At 38.9% G+C, this 15,767-nt stretch overlaps 1 protein-coding gene across 1 annotated transcript in view; it reads left to right on the top strand.

The window, feature by feature from the left end:
• COX16 (cytochrome c oxidase assembly factor COX16) overlaps positions 1-15,767 on the top strand; it is a 50,689-nt gene continuing 34,922 nt past the window's right edge. The window contains exons 1-2 of the mRNA XM_075152522.1: positions 1-172; positions 12,963-13,040. Of these exons, the coding sequence (XP_075008623.1) occupies positions 113-172; positions 12,963-13,040 (138 nt within the window). The 5' untranslated portion in view covers positions 1-112. The remainder of the gene's footprint in view (positions 173-12,962; positions 13,041-15,767) is intronic.

The following is a 15,767-nucleotide window of genomic DNA, read 5'->3' as shown; positions in this document are numbered from 1 at the left end:
CCGCGGTGGAGGGGGCCGCTGTGGCGAACGGACCCGCGCCTCGCCGGAAGCGCTGAAGCCGGGCCGACGGCGGGAGGGCGCCGCTCGGGGCCTATGGGGAGGGAGGGAGGGGATGGAGAGGCTCCGGAAGCTGTGGAGGGGCCGCACGATGACCTTCGGGGTCCCCCTGTTGGTGAGCACCGCGGCGGGGGCACCGGCACCGGCGAGGAGGCGCGGCCTGGGGGCGGGTCGGTGCCACGCCTCGTGGGGGCGAGCGGGCTCCGGGGATGCCACGGTGCCGCCGCTGCCTGAGGGACGGGGGGTCCGGCCCTCTGAGGGTGCGGCCCAGGCCCTGTGCGCCTGCGGAGTCCTGCCGTGCGCTGGGCGGGCAGGGAGGCAGCGCGGGGCCGGCACAGCCCGGGGAGGTCTCTGTCGGTGTCAGGGGGACAAGGGCGGATGAATTTGTGCGGGCAGGGAGGAGGAGGAGGAGGAGGATTTGTGGTAGCTAGTGGACGGTGCTTCTGCCTCCCACGCGTGTCGGGAACTGTAAGGGACTGGTGTGTGCCCGGAGAGGAGGCGAAGGGAGGGCGTGAGCCGTGTGCCCGCTCTGCCCGCAGGTTCAGTGGAGGCCTTTGGAGGTCAGGGGAAGGGTTATAAAGCATACTCTTAAAAGTATTCCTGACGAAAAGGTGAGGAAAGTGCATCTTGGTCTTTTTTCTTTAAAACACTGCTTACGTGTTTGTCTAACTTACTTTGGCTTTTCAACGGATTTTAAAGTGTTGGTCTGAAATTTGTACTTCTAAATAAATGGAAAGAATTTGAGTTAAATGAGTTGATAGGTTACAGTTACAGTTGTGCTCAAAGTGATAGGTGAGGCATAACTATTCAGAATAGTCGAGGTTAGAAAAGATCAATTTAAAAAAATCAATAAAGTCAAAGGAATAAAACAAAATTATAAGACGGACAGCATAATAGATTGCACTTGCCTATCCTAAGTACCTGTGCACATTAGAGGAAAAATTAAACAACTCACATGCACTTACGGATAAAAGCTCAGGAAGGAAGACAAAAGCAGCAGCCAGGACAGTGTGGTTTCTGTTTATGCAATTCATGTCTCATTTTCCATATATACAATCGGTTTAGAAAAAATAAGCAAATTTCAAGGTGGCTAAAGAGTAGGGCAAAGTATAATTCCAACATTTTTATAATACTACTAGAGAAATTAGTGTCATCCTCGTCAAATATTTAGCAGTATGCCTCAGAAAAACGGAGTGGTCCAGAGAAGGACAGCGACCCTTGTTAGAGTTAAAAAAAGTTTCAGGCCATTTATTTTAAAGTGATATTACAGAGGTTCTAGAGTAAGGACTTTAAGTGGAAATATTCATGCAATTGAATACACTGAAGTATCTTTTCTCAAAATATTGATGAAGTCATTTGTAAGAAATGAAAACAGATTTTAAAAAAAGCAAACAAACCAACAAATAGTGTGATAATACCACAACTGTATGAATCATTTGCATCAGCAACTCCACTCCCTGATATTGCAGGCACCCTCCTCCTATAACACCTTTCATAAAGTGATCAAGCATAGTGTTACAGCTGTTTAGATATCCTGCTGCATGCATGTATAATTAAAAGGATGTCCAGGACTTTGCTGCTTTCATGCTTAGACTGAATTTCTAATTTTTCATGTCATTTTTTGGGTGCTCTGACATTATTCTTTAGTTTAATAACACCTTTCTTAGATGTTTAAGGTTGGATATAGTTTTACGTTACAGTCCTATTGTTTATGTAATTATTTGAGGTTTGCTACTTCTCTTTCAAAATGAGGTGAACCCAGGCAATTTAGTGCTCTCCAGCTCAGTTTTAACTCCATAAAAGGTTTGGGGAAAATACTACGTGATTATAGACACTTAGATATAGTGATATAGACACTTAGATATAGTGATATAGACACTTAGAGGCAGTGACCTGGTGGAGATAAATGTCACCATTGCTTTTCAATAATAAATGTATCAGATTTGATATTCGATAGATTAACTGGTATAGTAGGCAAGCAGATGCAACTGCTACACAAAATCTTGACTTTCATAAAGCTTTCTACGTTACCTTCCCTGTGAGAATTGCACTTCAGAGAAAGTATAGCAAAGATACGTTTCTTATTATTTGTGTTCTCAAAGGACTGAAAAAATACTATAAAATGTTATCAGGGGCCTTCCAAATTGAAAGGTATTTTAGGTGGCGTGGGTCCTGCAGAAATAATATGGGCTGTAATATTGAATATTGAAAAAACAGAAATGTCATTATAAGACACAGAAACTTGTCAAAAGTAAAGTAAAACATGGAACAGGTCTCTTCCAGTCTACTCAAAGTCCTCAGCTGGTGTAATTTTCCAGCTTTATGGTGCCATTGTAGAGATGATGAAGACAAACTGTAAAGTCTAGAGGAGAGCAACATAAAAGATACAGCAGACATTCCATCTTTGAGGAATGCTTGAAGGAATTGACTTAGTTTATTTTAGAAAAGTCTGAGAAGTTCTGTACATCATATATTGAGAGTGGTGATTGCTTTTCATAGCTTGGGAAAGAAGTACCAAAATAAATGAGCTTTAGATCAGATGTTAGGAAAATATTACTCTTTGTTAGGAAAGAACACTCATGATACATACTTAGGGTTTTTGAGGAGAGGTTGAACAACCATCTGGCAGCAATGGCGTAGATTTTCTCAGTTCTGCTTCAGTGCTGGAGCTAGGACTTCAGCTTCCCAGGCCAAGGTAGACCTGTGGTTGTCCTTCTGGCCCTCCCAGTGTTTTTGCATGATTTGCCATAGGTCATAGCAGAAATTTTTGAGACTGGTTTCTTTGACTCTCTACTGCCTAATTTCATTCCATTTCTGTTACCACAGAGCTCTTTCCTCCAGAGACAATATTATATAGAGAAATATTCTATTATATTTCTTTCCAGGGTTTCATGTCTCCCTGCCTTAAAATTATCCTCCACTGTGAATACTTCAGAATGTTTCTGTGTTGCTGCCCAAAGGCTTCCCAAGGAGTAAGAGAAAGGAAAATTCATGCAATTCTTGTCAGTTCCCCAGCTGTCTATTGAACTCTGAAAGCATCTCTGAAGCTAAACAGAATTGTGCTAAAAGATCAATTACAGCAAAAAAGACACTGAATCTATGCACAGAATCAGAAGAAGCATGCCTTTGTAACCCTTTAAATTCTGCTGAATTTGTTGATAATACTGAAACCAAAGGTTTCTGTTAGGTTCTTGCATCCTGTACATAATTTTTTTCACTCGACAGGTACAGGACTTTATTCTTCAGTACTGCTGGACTTTTCAGCAGTACCATATTTGCTTTTTTTATCGGGGGAAAAAAAATCAAACGGCTTTCATATCTTCCCTTTTTACACTGCATATTTGAGTAAAAAATCCCTGTGCCACTTTTTCTAAAGGCTCCGAGGTTAGAGAGATCATAATTCAAAGACGGATGAGTGTCTCATTATACACATGCATGCAGAAATATATATTAAAAATATCTCTTACTTTTTAGTGTAAATTATCTTGATTCTTTTTTCTTTGTTCTTTTGGGCGTGGGGCTGTTAGAATATTTCAGTGCAGAAGGAGTTTTCTTGGCTGATTTTTAAACCTCAAGCTGACAACAGCTTTCAGAGTAAGATGTGTAAATCACAGTTTTCAGTCATACTTTCTCAGAAGATAAGAGTGTTTCTTTGTGAGCGAGACTGTAGGGAGTAGGAATTAAACCTGCAGGAAACCTTCATTTCTGAACGTTTCCTTTAACTCTGTAAACTTCACAGATAAGATCTCTCTGCATGACATAAAACAGTAAGCATGCAGGAGAGAGTGATGTAGCCTGGCATGGAATATCTTAACAGCTTGAGTGCCACAAGGTGCTTTAGTCCTAAAGCTTTGGTAAAGATGGTAACATCTATGTAGATGTTGAGATGAACTCCAGCGACCTTACAGATGTATCTGTAAAATTTGCTGTTACGGTGGAGGGCTGTGCCAGCTTTGTGGTGACTTAAACATCTTTCTCAGCTATATTGATATCTCCGTTTCCTATCATGATAACAGGAACTCTTTCCTTATCACATGAAGCTTAACTTACAAGTCTTCAGGATACTTGGTTCTGTTATAGAAGAAGAGCTTCAGTCACTGCTGCTTTGTATTCCACAATCAGCTCTACCTGACCAAAAGGGACGTGTCAATCCATGTCCTATTGCTTCTGTGATGCTTCTGTAAGATCTTGAGGGAACCAGGCTCTTTGGTATTACAGCTAGTGGATCCAGTGTCATACCTTTCTTAGAAGGACTGAACATGTAAGGTTACATCTCTAGTGCAGTTAGAACGTTTGAAGGTTGCTGGAAGTTATTTCTTCAGACAGGTATAAATGGCGATTCTAGATCGTTGAGAAAACGTGTTTGGATTTCAGAGTTGCAAAGCAGGATCTGAAGTGGCATCTTAGCAGACAGAAAATATAGTCTGTGGCTCATTTGGTGCTTTTTATTGCACACCTAAAATAAGTATATTGCACTACATATGTAGTGCTGCAAGTTTCAAATTTGCAGTATGTTGCAACATTCTCCATATCTATAGCTGTAGATTTTGACTTCCTTTCATTTTTCTGGGTTTTTTTTCCTCATCCTGTAAAGACTGTACTTTTACAAGTACTTTGCTTCTCCTTCTGGATCTTGTCTTTGGTGTTTTACGTGCTGTGCCTAGTGTTGCCAAAAGAGAAGATGGGGGTAGCTTGGAACAGTGAAAGATATTTCTGTGAATAAACACGTTTCTAAAATCTATTTCCATCAGTGTTTATGCACACAGACTGTACTACAATGCCATCTACATTGCTGCCTTGAACAGTGCAAGTTTACTTTGGTAAGCACTTTGTCAAGAGACGCCAAGAATGCGTGTCATGTACAGGACAAGAAAAAAGGTCAGATTAGAAAAGTCCCTGACAATATTGCAGCAATGTGGTCGGTGCTTCCAGGCACTGTTAGAGAAGGTCAGTGCCATCTCAGGCCCTTGTTAATGAACCAGTTGTCTCTCAACCTTTTTGACAAACAAACCAAACCAAAACAAAAAACCTTTCCCAGACATCAGGACATGAAATTACATGTCTGTGGATTAGTTTTGGTCACTGGTGAAGTCAAGGTCATCTGGAAGCCATGACTGATGCTCAGAAATGTTTTGCAAATATTGTGAAATGGTATTTTATTGTGCTGTGAGTCACTGAAAGTGAAAGTTTTACAGGGTTAATGGGTAGGGAAACTGTTTTTATCATTTAAATGTATTTAAATAACTAAGTTTCCAAAGCTTTCTTTAAATACAACATTCCTAATTAATTCCATAAAAAGCTGCTGAATTCTGAGTCTTGGGATATGCTGAATACAAGGCACACTTTTTCTGGAATATCTGCGCATAAAAGATTATATGAACGCTGAGAAATATGGAAAATTCTTCTCAGGAGTAATCACGTTTCTGAGATCTGCTGTTGCCACCAGTGTGCCTGTGTGTAGAAACTGTTATTGCATTATCTTCTGATATTGTTTGAAAAAGGATTACTACAATCAGCATTTTTCACTTTTAGATATGTCAGTGTTATTGTTAACATCATTCACATTATCGCCTTGAACAATTCATAATACTGAATTGCAGGACTTTTATTAATACCTATAACTTCATGTAACTTTACAGTAAAATTTGACATATGCAGAACAGTTGATTTAAATGTTAGTATGCTTTTGAGAGATGAATAGAAGTTAACATTTACCCATGAGAAGAGAATTCTGACTTCTAGTATTTGTAGATAAATTGTGATTGCCTGTAAAAGTCAGAAGTATTACATCTGTAGCCTAGAAAAGCAATAAATATGAAACTGTTTTTAGAATTTTAAAATGGTTGCTCCCAATCAGTGAATTGGAGTGTGTTGCTTTTATGCTTCAATGACTTGTATTATAAATACTGAATCTCTAAACTTATGATGAGATATGTTTTTGACTTCTGCTGCGCTTCTGCTTTGCATCTCCTGTCCATCTGTGTGTGTTTGAATCCAGAGCAGAGTGTGGAGCTGTTCTGGACAAAACCACCCCCTGGAACTGTTTGTGCCGGAGTGGAAGCCAGTGTGTTCAAGCTGAATGGGCTTCTGTGGACTCCAGTTTGTGCAGTCTGAATTAGCTGCCTTCCATCTTTCAGTTGACTGTCAGGCCTTAAAATTTCTGAGCTCTTCTTTTGAATCAGCACTTTAAACTTTTTTTTTGATTCGTCATCTTTGAGTACTGTTTTCCACATAAATGTTAGAGAAACAAATAGGCGCTCTTTAGTACTCCAGATTTCCCCTCTGTTTCATTTTAAAACATAAAGAGTGTATTTGCATTGTTTAATGCTGTTAGAATGGACTAATCTGGCACTCAGCGGAACTGAGGTTCTGTGTTGAGCCTCGGAACAAGAACATAAGTACAGACTTGCCTGTTTCCACTTTGTGTGTTTAGTCCTGCTCTAAGTCTCTACCTTCTTCAAGGGGTGGTGAAGGTAAAGATACAGGATTAATATTTACTCTACAGTACATTTCATCTTCATCCCCTGTCCAGCGTTGTCAACAGGGAAGTATTACTTGACTAATAGTGGGGTTTTTTAATGGTTTTTAATGCAGGTTTCAGTTTATTGCTGTTTTGAGCTGGGCCTAACACATCACAAGAACACCAGGTTGCCATGAGATGTAAACAATTTCTCATTGTAGTGTACCTTGGCTAGATTTGAACCTGCGAGTAATGGGAATGATAATTTTAATAAGGAATCAAAATTTTGGCTTTTACAAGCTTGTGAAGAAAGAGAAGGTGGTGTTCAGAAACTGCAGCTTGACCGCCTCGGCAGACGTGTTTTTCAAACAGTTGCAGCTGCTGAGTTAAATTCCCTTCTCATCTGACCAGCTGAAAATACCCTTTTTCGCTAATGCTCATGCTGAGGAACATATGGGTTGCTGCGTCTTCTGCATTGTTCTTAGGTTGGTTTCTATTAAATGCATTTTCTGTGCTTTGCAACCTGTTACAAAATGGACATTTTAATAAACAACGGTTTTGTTTTCTTCCTAAGACATTGAATAGTAGCATTGAAAGGATACAGACAGTTTTTGTTGTACTCTGGCCTGTAGCCATTCATATTTGCAATCTTTCAATCATTGCTTTGAACATAGTCTATACTGAGCCAATTAACTGGCTACCTTGGGTCAAGTTTAATATTCTCCACAGAGTTCTACATGCTGTGAAAACTACACTCTTCTGCTTTATCAGTCCGTTACGATTGGCTCCAGTTTATACCAGCTGCTTTCCTGGGTTGCCAGCATGGTATCCGTGCGGTCATCTACTGGCATATTTAATCCATTTTTTAATGTAATGCAGTTCAGTCTTTCTACAATTTATGAATTCTAGTATATGCATTAAGTCAGTGCATTCTCTTACTTTGTCGTGCTTTCGAATGAAAGAAGTACTAAGAGATGCATAGTTTTGGTTTCTGTTTTCCCCCAAAGGAGGCCTCTGATCTGAACTAAAAATGATTTCCATTTGTTGCAGACAAGAAGAAAAGGTAGACCCTCTTCTGCTCCCATCGAGGGTGGGGAGAGGATTTAGTTTCTGAGAAGAAACTTCTGCGCCGTTTCTCTCGCTTAGCAGTTTCAGTGTTAGAGCCAAGCGCCAGAATGGCTGTGGGACATGAGAGCTGGCGGGGGGGGGCGCTTCAGGTTAAGGTGACTTGCCTGGGTCTTTTCTGGGACTGGCAGTTTGCCCTGCTACTTTATTTAGGGAACAAACAAGAGACTTCAGTCTTCTGCGCTGTCAGATTGCCATCTTTCACCAGTCTTGCACTGCACGTATGACAGTTCTTTAAAAAGGAAAACCCAAAACCCTTTTTACTGTGATCACTTCAAACTAAAATAAAATCATTCACGTGATTGTTCTAGTTTTGAAGCTCCTGATGAATAGCTGGAGGTGTTTGCAGCAGCGGTCTGGAAGAAGAGGTTAGAAAATTATCATGTTCCTTCTCCAGTGATATGTATCATAACATTTTCCACCACTGCGTAGTCTGTGTTGCCAGCCCTAAATATTGTGATTTGGTTATTTTAGGGATTTATGACAAATGTAACTTTGTAATGGCTTTCACAATAGGTACTATAGCAGGAATGGCTTTCTCTAACAACAAGGACACCTGTAATACGGCAAATTGCTGGTCCTGCCAGAGAAATACTTTCTCGTTATTTTGTTAACCCAAGGGACTGAAGATGGCTGCTTTAGATTATGCAGGAAACTAAAAAAGTAGGGATCTGCTGTATGTGCCAAGTTGTTCTGCTGTTGTGAGTCCTCAGTGAACATCTCACTGTAGTTGGTGACAAATACAAGTATTTCCCATCCTAAGATGCAGTTCAAGGGATCAGTCTGATGCCATCTATAACTGATTGCATAACATACCTCCCAATGGAGACGTGAACAAATAGAATTTTTAGAAGAATGTTATTAAAGAGAATTTTGTGTCATTTTTTTACATAAAACATTTATTGAGGTTGCTGAGTGTATGTGACAGATGGTGCTCTTATGTCACATCCTATCTTTCATTTTGTTTTGCAACATGCAAGTCTTCCATGCCTGCATAATTGCATTACAACATTGTAGGGTTTTTTTGTATACTCACTGAAACATAAAGGAATAATTCACTGTGAGATCTTTAATGGGGGGTTGTGCTAGCAGTGCTGTTAAGCTGTTTGCTTTGGTGTTAAGTGCTGGCTAACTAGTATGTTTTATGATTTTTGCCTTCTTAAGGTAAACTTGTAAAAGGTGTAAAAGGTAAAGTGAGAAGTTACTATAATTTCATCAAGCTGCTGAATGCATTCAAGTAACTAGACAGATGACGTTCACTACATAATAACATTTTTTCTCCACGTTCTAAAGCATGTAAAACAAATAGTTCCCTCACAATGAAAGAATGCAAATATATTTAGACTTTCCAACTTGAGTACCCTTCAGATGCCAATGCCTTAACATTTTATAGTGTCAGTTAAGTATCTGTATGATTCTAAAATTGGAATGAAGAAGAATATATCTTAATTTTCATTATATATGGCATTACTTTTCCCCTTTCAGTTAACTGGAGAGTGAACTTGAGCCTGACTTCATTAGAATATTGCCAACCTAACTGTTTTATTTATATGGCATCCAGAATAGCTTCTCCTGTCTCTTTTATGTCTGGACTAGTGGATGGAACATACTTGATTTCGCTATTGCCCTTGGCTTACATAGAGCAAATTCATCCATTGTAGTCTTTTTTTAACTGAAGAGTGTTTTGCAAGGAATGTAGAGACTATATCTATTTTACAGATTGGGAAACCAGAAATGTATGTGAAACATACAGAATATGCAAAGCCAACAAGCTGATAACGTCGCTGGAATTTTTAAATTGAGTCTTATCCCACTTCTAATTATTTTGACTGGTGACTCTTGATGCTTCATTGTTGTTTGTATGTATGCATTCTTCCCTTTAAATACTGTTAACTTAAATGAAGGTAGTGAGGACATCTTCCGTCATAATGCAAAAAAGAGAAAGGAAACGCTTAAACCAAGAGTAATACTTCCACTCAATGCATTGTCAGTCACTGAGTCCTTTACTACCTTTAATGGTATTATAGTTGCGTAAACTCATTTATACCTTCTTTTATTGGTTTTTGAAAACAGTTTTCAAAAATCTAATTGAATAGCTGTCCATTGCTGCTCTGGCTTGTGTAGATCAAGGCAATTCATGCTCAGGATTGTCAGGTAACTGTATTGACATGCTGTTGGTTGGTTAAAGAAGTGCTGAATATGACCGATTCTGGTCTGGTTTTGCAGTGAAGTCTTAGACAACATGTCTAGTTCTTTAGAACATTGGTCAAGTAAAATTGTAAACACATTATTTATATTTTTGTGTGTATTCTGTGCTTTTGGAAATTATTTATTCTTAATCCTAACTTTCCAGCATTACACTGTGTAATATTTCAGTGGCATTTGTAATTTCTTACAGCATCCGTGTGCTTTGACTCTGATGCGGCCTAACTGATGTTTCATCATAAGATAAATCAACCATTGCAGTATTGGAAGTGTAAAGGCAACTATACTGGTAATGCCTGATAAGCGAAATATGCCAACTTGCCAGGCTAGTTATACTGCTTATGCTGTGTAAAGAGCAAAAGTACATCAGAAACCAAGTGGGGTTTTTCCCTTTAGTAGTATGAAGGTGATGTGAGTAAAATTACAGTCTCAGGCCAAAACCTGTCAAAAGGAACTGAGGTGTGTGTGTATCAACCTCTTTATCATGTATATAGCTGCAAATGTAAAATACACTGTATAATAGATGGTTGCTGACAAACAAGTGATAGGATATGATGAGACAAAATGAGTAGCACGTGACTAATTTCATGCAATAACCTTCTACTTGATTTCTCTTAGTTACAGTGTACATTACATAGTTTTAAATGAACAAAGCTAAAGAATGTAATACTTCTTTTTTAGCCTGGAGCATGGCTTTGTAAGCCACAGTGTACCTTTTCATTAAGCTAAATAGTAGTTGGGTTATGAGGAACAGGCCACTTAAAGGTCTTCTACTTGTTCATATTGCATCTCATAACAGTATATACTTCATGCAAGTTCATTGTTGGGCAAACTGATTTTTAATTGATGTCACAAGTAATTGCTGCTTTCTGCCTAGTTTAACAACTGTGCACGGAACCATTTCTAGTGCAGTTGCTTTTGCCCCGCCATAGCCACTCTTCGACAACATGCTAATATACACAAAGGCAATAAGGTGTGGTTTGTAACAGCCGTAAACTTGTCTATAGACTTCTGATTTCTGTTCATGAGGACTCAAAATTTGTTAAGTCAAGTCATTGGCTATTAATTAACATAATACTTGTTAGGAGTTAAAGAAGATCAGCTAATGAAAACTTATGCTGAGGTGTCAACCATATTAAAATTCAGTTATAGTCTGGTCCTTGAGACTTTCAGCATTATGTGTTACTATATCTTCAGCTGACAAATCTTTTGCTTAGATTTTTGCGTTTTGCTTAGATGAATCCTGAATAATTTTCAGGTTTTTTTTAACTATTTTGAATACTTTATTTTCTGTTTCCTGTTATTCTTTCTTACCAAAATACTTAGACGAGGAAGACTTTTTTCCCTCCCTTTTAGACAAATACCTTTTTTTCTATTGTGTATTTTGATGATTCAATATTTGCAAGAGCATCGTTAATTCCTTGCAAGTTATGATACAGATATGGTGCCATCCAATTTTTGGTAGGTCAAATTTCTAGTCGCTGAAAGTTAACTTGCTACCACATGATGATTTTCTGATTAGCTTTCTGAAATCAGAGTTCTGTGGCCTAGCAGCTGGATGTTTGTATTGCAAAATTTTGGTCTGTTTGTTTCTAATTATGAGCTAGATTCTGAGGCTTATCGAAGGGACCAGGCCAGAAAGAGACTGTGGAACCTTTAACTCTTGGCTACTGGTGAAGGGTTCCCAGGGTTCTGTGAAGAGAGCACATTAGTTCCTGGGTACCAGTCTGTAACATACCAGTATCTGAGTGTGTGTGGGGAGTCGTTCGCATGGTTGTGAGTAGTTTTACCTGCTTGATGGGAAATCATGTAGTCCTGCAATTTTTAGAAGGAATAAATGTAGAAGGCTTTTTTTTGTTTTGTTTTTTTTTTTTTTTTAATTTAAATTGAGTGAATATGGCTTTGTGGCTTCAGTGACCTGAACTTCAGATGGCATACTTTGTGGAAAGAACATACATTTTGACTACCTGTGCAGCATAATTATAAAAATTTTTGGACACGGGCCGTTGGTGCAAACCTAATATGTAGCAAGGAATCAGCCAGCAGTGTGTAGAAAACAGTTACCAGTGCAGCAACAGCCTGTATTGAAGGACTGTAACAGCAACGTGGTGTGATAAAATAGGGGAGTGTTGGGGTTTTTTTTTTTTTCCACTCAGGTCCTTAGAGCTTCCTCATGCTTCCACCTTCCTTAGATGTGCATCTCTAGATATGAAGCCTCTTGGCCTCCTGTGCATCTGCCTTAACAGAGAACAGCAGACGGAGTCTGTCAGGTCAGAGCAGGAGCAAGAGGCCTGATTCTTCCACAGAGTAGCTAGATTTCTAAGCTAATTTTCAAGTGCTTAATGGTGTTTTTTAACAATACTTGATTTTTTGGTTGGTCTGTCCATTTTTAATGGTAAAAATACATAGACAGTTTTATGATATCCCTCTGTCATAAGAAAGAATAATTTAACAATTTCTTTATGCGGATATTTCCCCTCCCCCATTTCTCCCTGTATTATTCTTGTTCATAAGCTTCACAGGTGTGGAGCGAATTGCAAGACAACTAAAGGAGGCAACAATAAAAGTGCAGGTGTACTGAATATGATTTTTTAGCCTATGTAGTATTGTATCATTGAATCACCGCTCGTATCAGCTGGTCTGTTCAGAAGCTTAATTAGATCTCTTACCCACAGACATCAGAGTAAGTCAATGTGGCATTGTTACTTCCCCATGGAGTTTGAAAATGATGAGAATAAATCCTGTGGCGGTGAGGTAAAGGTTCCTTTGCTGCAGTTACGTCAGGAAGCCATATGGGGAGGGAAAAGAAGGGGTAAGAGGAGAGGAATTCCCTAGAAAATGTGTCATGAAGCAGCTGTCTTTGTATGACAGAGGAAATTTGTGAAATCCAGGCCCGGAGAGTGGAAGAAGGCTCTGACTTTACGTATACTCCCTCTTCTCCTATACGTATCTTCCAATTGATTCTTTTCTTTAGTTTTTGATGTTTCTGTTGGAAGAATAGTAGGGTCCCTTGGTAAATGAATTGGGACAGTATGCAAAGTGTTCTTTGTAAGAATGCAACGTGTTCTTTTTCATAGTAGTCCTAACACGTCTGTTTCATTTTGTTGTTTTTCAGCTATATCTTGTTGGAGGATCTTTTGGACTCCGTGAATTTGCTCAAATAAGATACGATGTCCACAAACTACATGGCAAGGTAGTTGAAATGGTTTTCTTTACTTTTCCTTTTCATTTCATTTAGCGTATGTACTGTATTCTAAAGGATTGCTAGGACAAGCAAACTGTTGGTATTGGGGATTTGCCTTTCACCACTGGGCCCTGGGCTACAGCTGAGGCTCTTAGGCAGTGAGTAGTATAGGTAACAATAAAGGGGCTGACGTGATGATGAATTTGTGAAACAGATCAACATAAGTAAAAGAAAAATTTTGTTCCTTTGATTGATTATAAGTGGCAATTCTAAATCCCAAGAAAGAAGTGTAGCACATCTAGAAAGATATTGTGTCTGATTTAGACTAAGAAAACTGATATCTTAAAAGGTTCTGCTTTCAAACAATACTTGGCATTAAGTATATGACATTAGTTGGGTTTTGGGGCTTAGCTTTGCGTTGACTGAGATAAGCAGACACCTTTAACATTGTGCTACATCCTGTTCTTTAAGCTCTGTGAAAGAAACAGGAGCTAGTCTTTACTCAGTCAGAATGTACTATATGCAAGAAGCCTTTTTTTAAACAAACTGGAAACCTTCTGAATCAGGGAAATAGCTTGCTTACTAGTGCTACTTACACCTCCAAGGGTAACACTACTTCCAAATTGTATAGGAAATGATCGGAAAGGAGCTTCTCAGTTCAGCAGAAAGTAATATTGACTTGCTTTCCCTAACTTTGTAATATGCAGGTCTGCCATTGCAATGCAGAGAGGCTTTCTAGTCTCAGTGCTGCTGACTTGCAGGTGGCATGAAGTTTTTTAAAGACTATATGGCATTTTATATAAAAAATATTTGTGCAAGACTCTGGACATTGTGGCTTTCTACTGTGGACAAATGTTTGAGACCCTGAGCTGTTGAGAGTTTGGAGACCTCCTTGTTTTGTCTTAGACTCTTGTTGTGGGCCATCTAAATTACTTTAATCATTCCTCATTGTTCTTGTGTTGCATACCTAGCTGTGGCTTTTGAAGCATATGTGGCCCACTCCTGCTCAGTCCCGTATTTGACATAGCCCATAGACAGGGGAGAGTAATCTTACAAATCTTTTCTCCATTGATGTCTTCTGGGTAGTTATTTTCTATCAGTCTTGGGCTTTTAGGACCAGTTCGAGCCTTTAAGTTTTTCTCCAACCAGATGGGGATCACAGCAGGGGCAAGAATTTGCCCGTTGTGTTTCTGTCAGTTTTTTGGTCAGATTCATAGTCGGTGAATTACATTTGGCCTCCATGATCTGCACTGTGACCGCAGCCCAGAGAAAAAACCTGGTAATAGTTGTGCTCGTTCAGATCTATGAGGCTCCTTTTCCCAACATTTATAATCAAGTGAAGCATCATCAGATTAGACAGTAGTACATGAAAGCTCTGAGGGGAAGCTACTACACCCTGCAGTTCTTAAGCTCTGAAAAGCTAAAAGAGGGCATCTGGATTCTGCTCTAACCGGTATTACTTAAGGCTGCAGCATCTCTTTTGTGTTTTCTTTTTCTTTTCATTATAATTTTATTTAGGAATAGATGAAATTTAAATAAAGAACAATGCAGTATTGGCTGAGAACTAGCAACACCAACTTCAGGCCCATTTGTAGACAGACAAACGGAAGCAATGTGTTCCATTAGTTTCTGTTTCTATGTCCATAAAAATGGAGTTAAGAACCATTCTAATTCATTAAATAAGATGTCAAAAGAGATTAAAATGTACTTTAACTGATAAAGAGAAACAAACCTAGTTTAAAATGTACATGAAACTCAGGAAAAGAACATTAATCTAAGTAATTTAAAAACACCATTAAAAATCCTATGGTATAACATCTGTTTAATTTTTCACGGGTTAAAATGTTTTTGTGCTGGTGTAGAATATGCTTTTCTCATACAACACACTTTGACTAGCATAAGTTCTTATCAGAACAGGGACAAGCACTCCTTTTGGGGTGTTGCGCAGTTATATGCAAATTGCAATAGGCAATAAAATAAATAAGATTTTTTTGTTACAGTTGCTCCTTTGGAATAGTAACAATATTTAATTAAATAACACTTTTCATAGAAGGAGCTCAAAAGACTTTCACAGAATTTAAATGAATTAAGCTTTGTAGCCTTACTGTCAGAAAAGGGAGGATTATTATTTCCATTTTACTGCTGAAAAAATGGAGGTTGTAAAAAGGTAAGCAACCCATCCAAAAGTAGGCTAGGATTTGTAATACGCAAGTGCCTGTGTTTTTTGATCATGTTTTAAAGATGTGCAAACTATAGTATGCCCCCTTTTGCAAGCATGATTCCTAAACTTGTTTTCTTGCTGATTTAGCTGCTAGATAGACAGGATTTAGACGATCCTTTTGTGGTATCTCTCTACTACGTTTCAAATGCTCAACTATGATCCCTTCCCTTCAAAAATATTTATCCTTTTCCTTTTTCAGTCTAACCATTCTCATTGTGCTGAGAGGGAAACCATGTTAGTAGGCAAGTTCTCAGTTGACAGTGGTATTTCGAAGGAAGCGTTATAGCAGAACTAGTGTCTGCGTTTCAGTGACTAAGGGGTAAACTGCCACTTTCTCTTTGTATACTTGTGGCTTAATGAGCAAAAACTGCATTAGTGATAATGCCTATGTTGTTAATGTCAAACTGGCTTTTGAAGAATGTTCCTTGATAAAGGAATTAAAATTCAAGAGAAAATGGTGGTTTGGACTTTTGGGGGAGTATGGTTTGGTGGTGATGCATTGGGCTGGGGCTAGG

The sequence above is a fragment of the Calonectris borealis genome, chromosome 5, assembly GCF_964195595.1.
Source record: "Calonectris borealis chromosome 5, bCalBor7.hap1.2, whole genome shotgun sequence".
Classification (NCBI taxonomy): Eukaryota; Metazoa; Chordata; class Aves; order Procellariiformes; family Procellariidae; genus Calonectris; species Calonectris borealis.
Note: the sequence above shows the minus strand (reverse complement) of the source record. Positions and strands in the feature narration are given on the sequence as shown.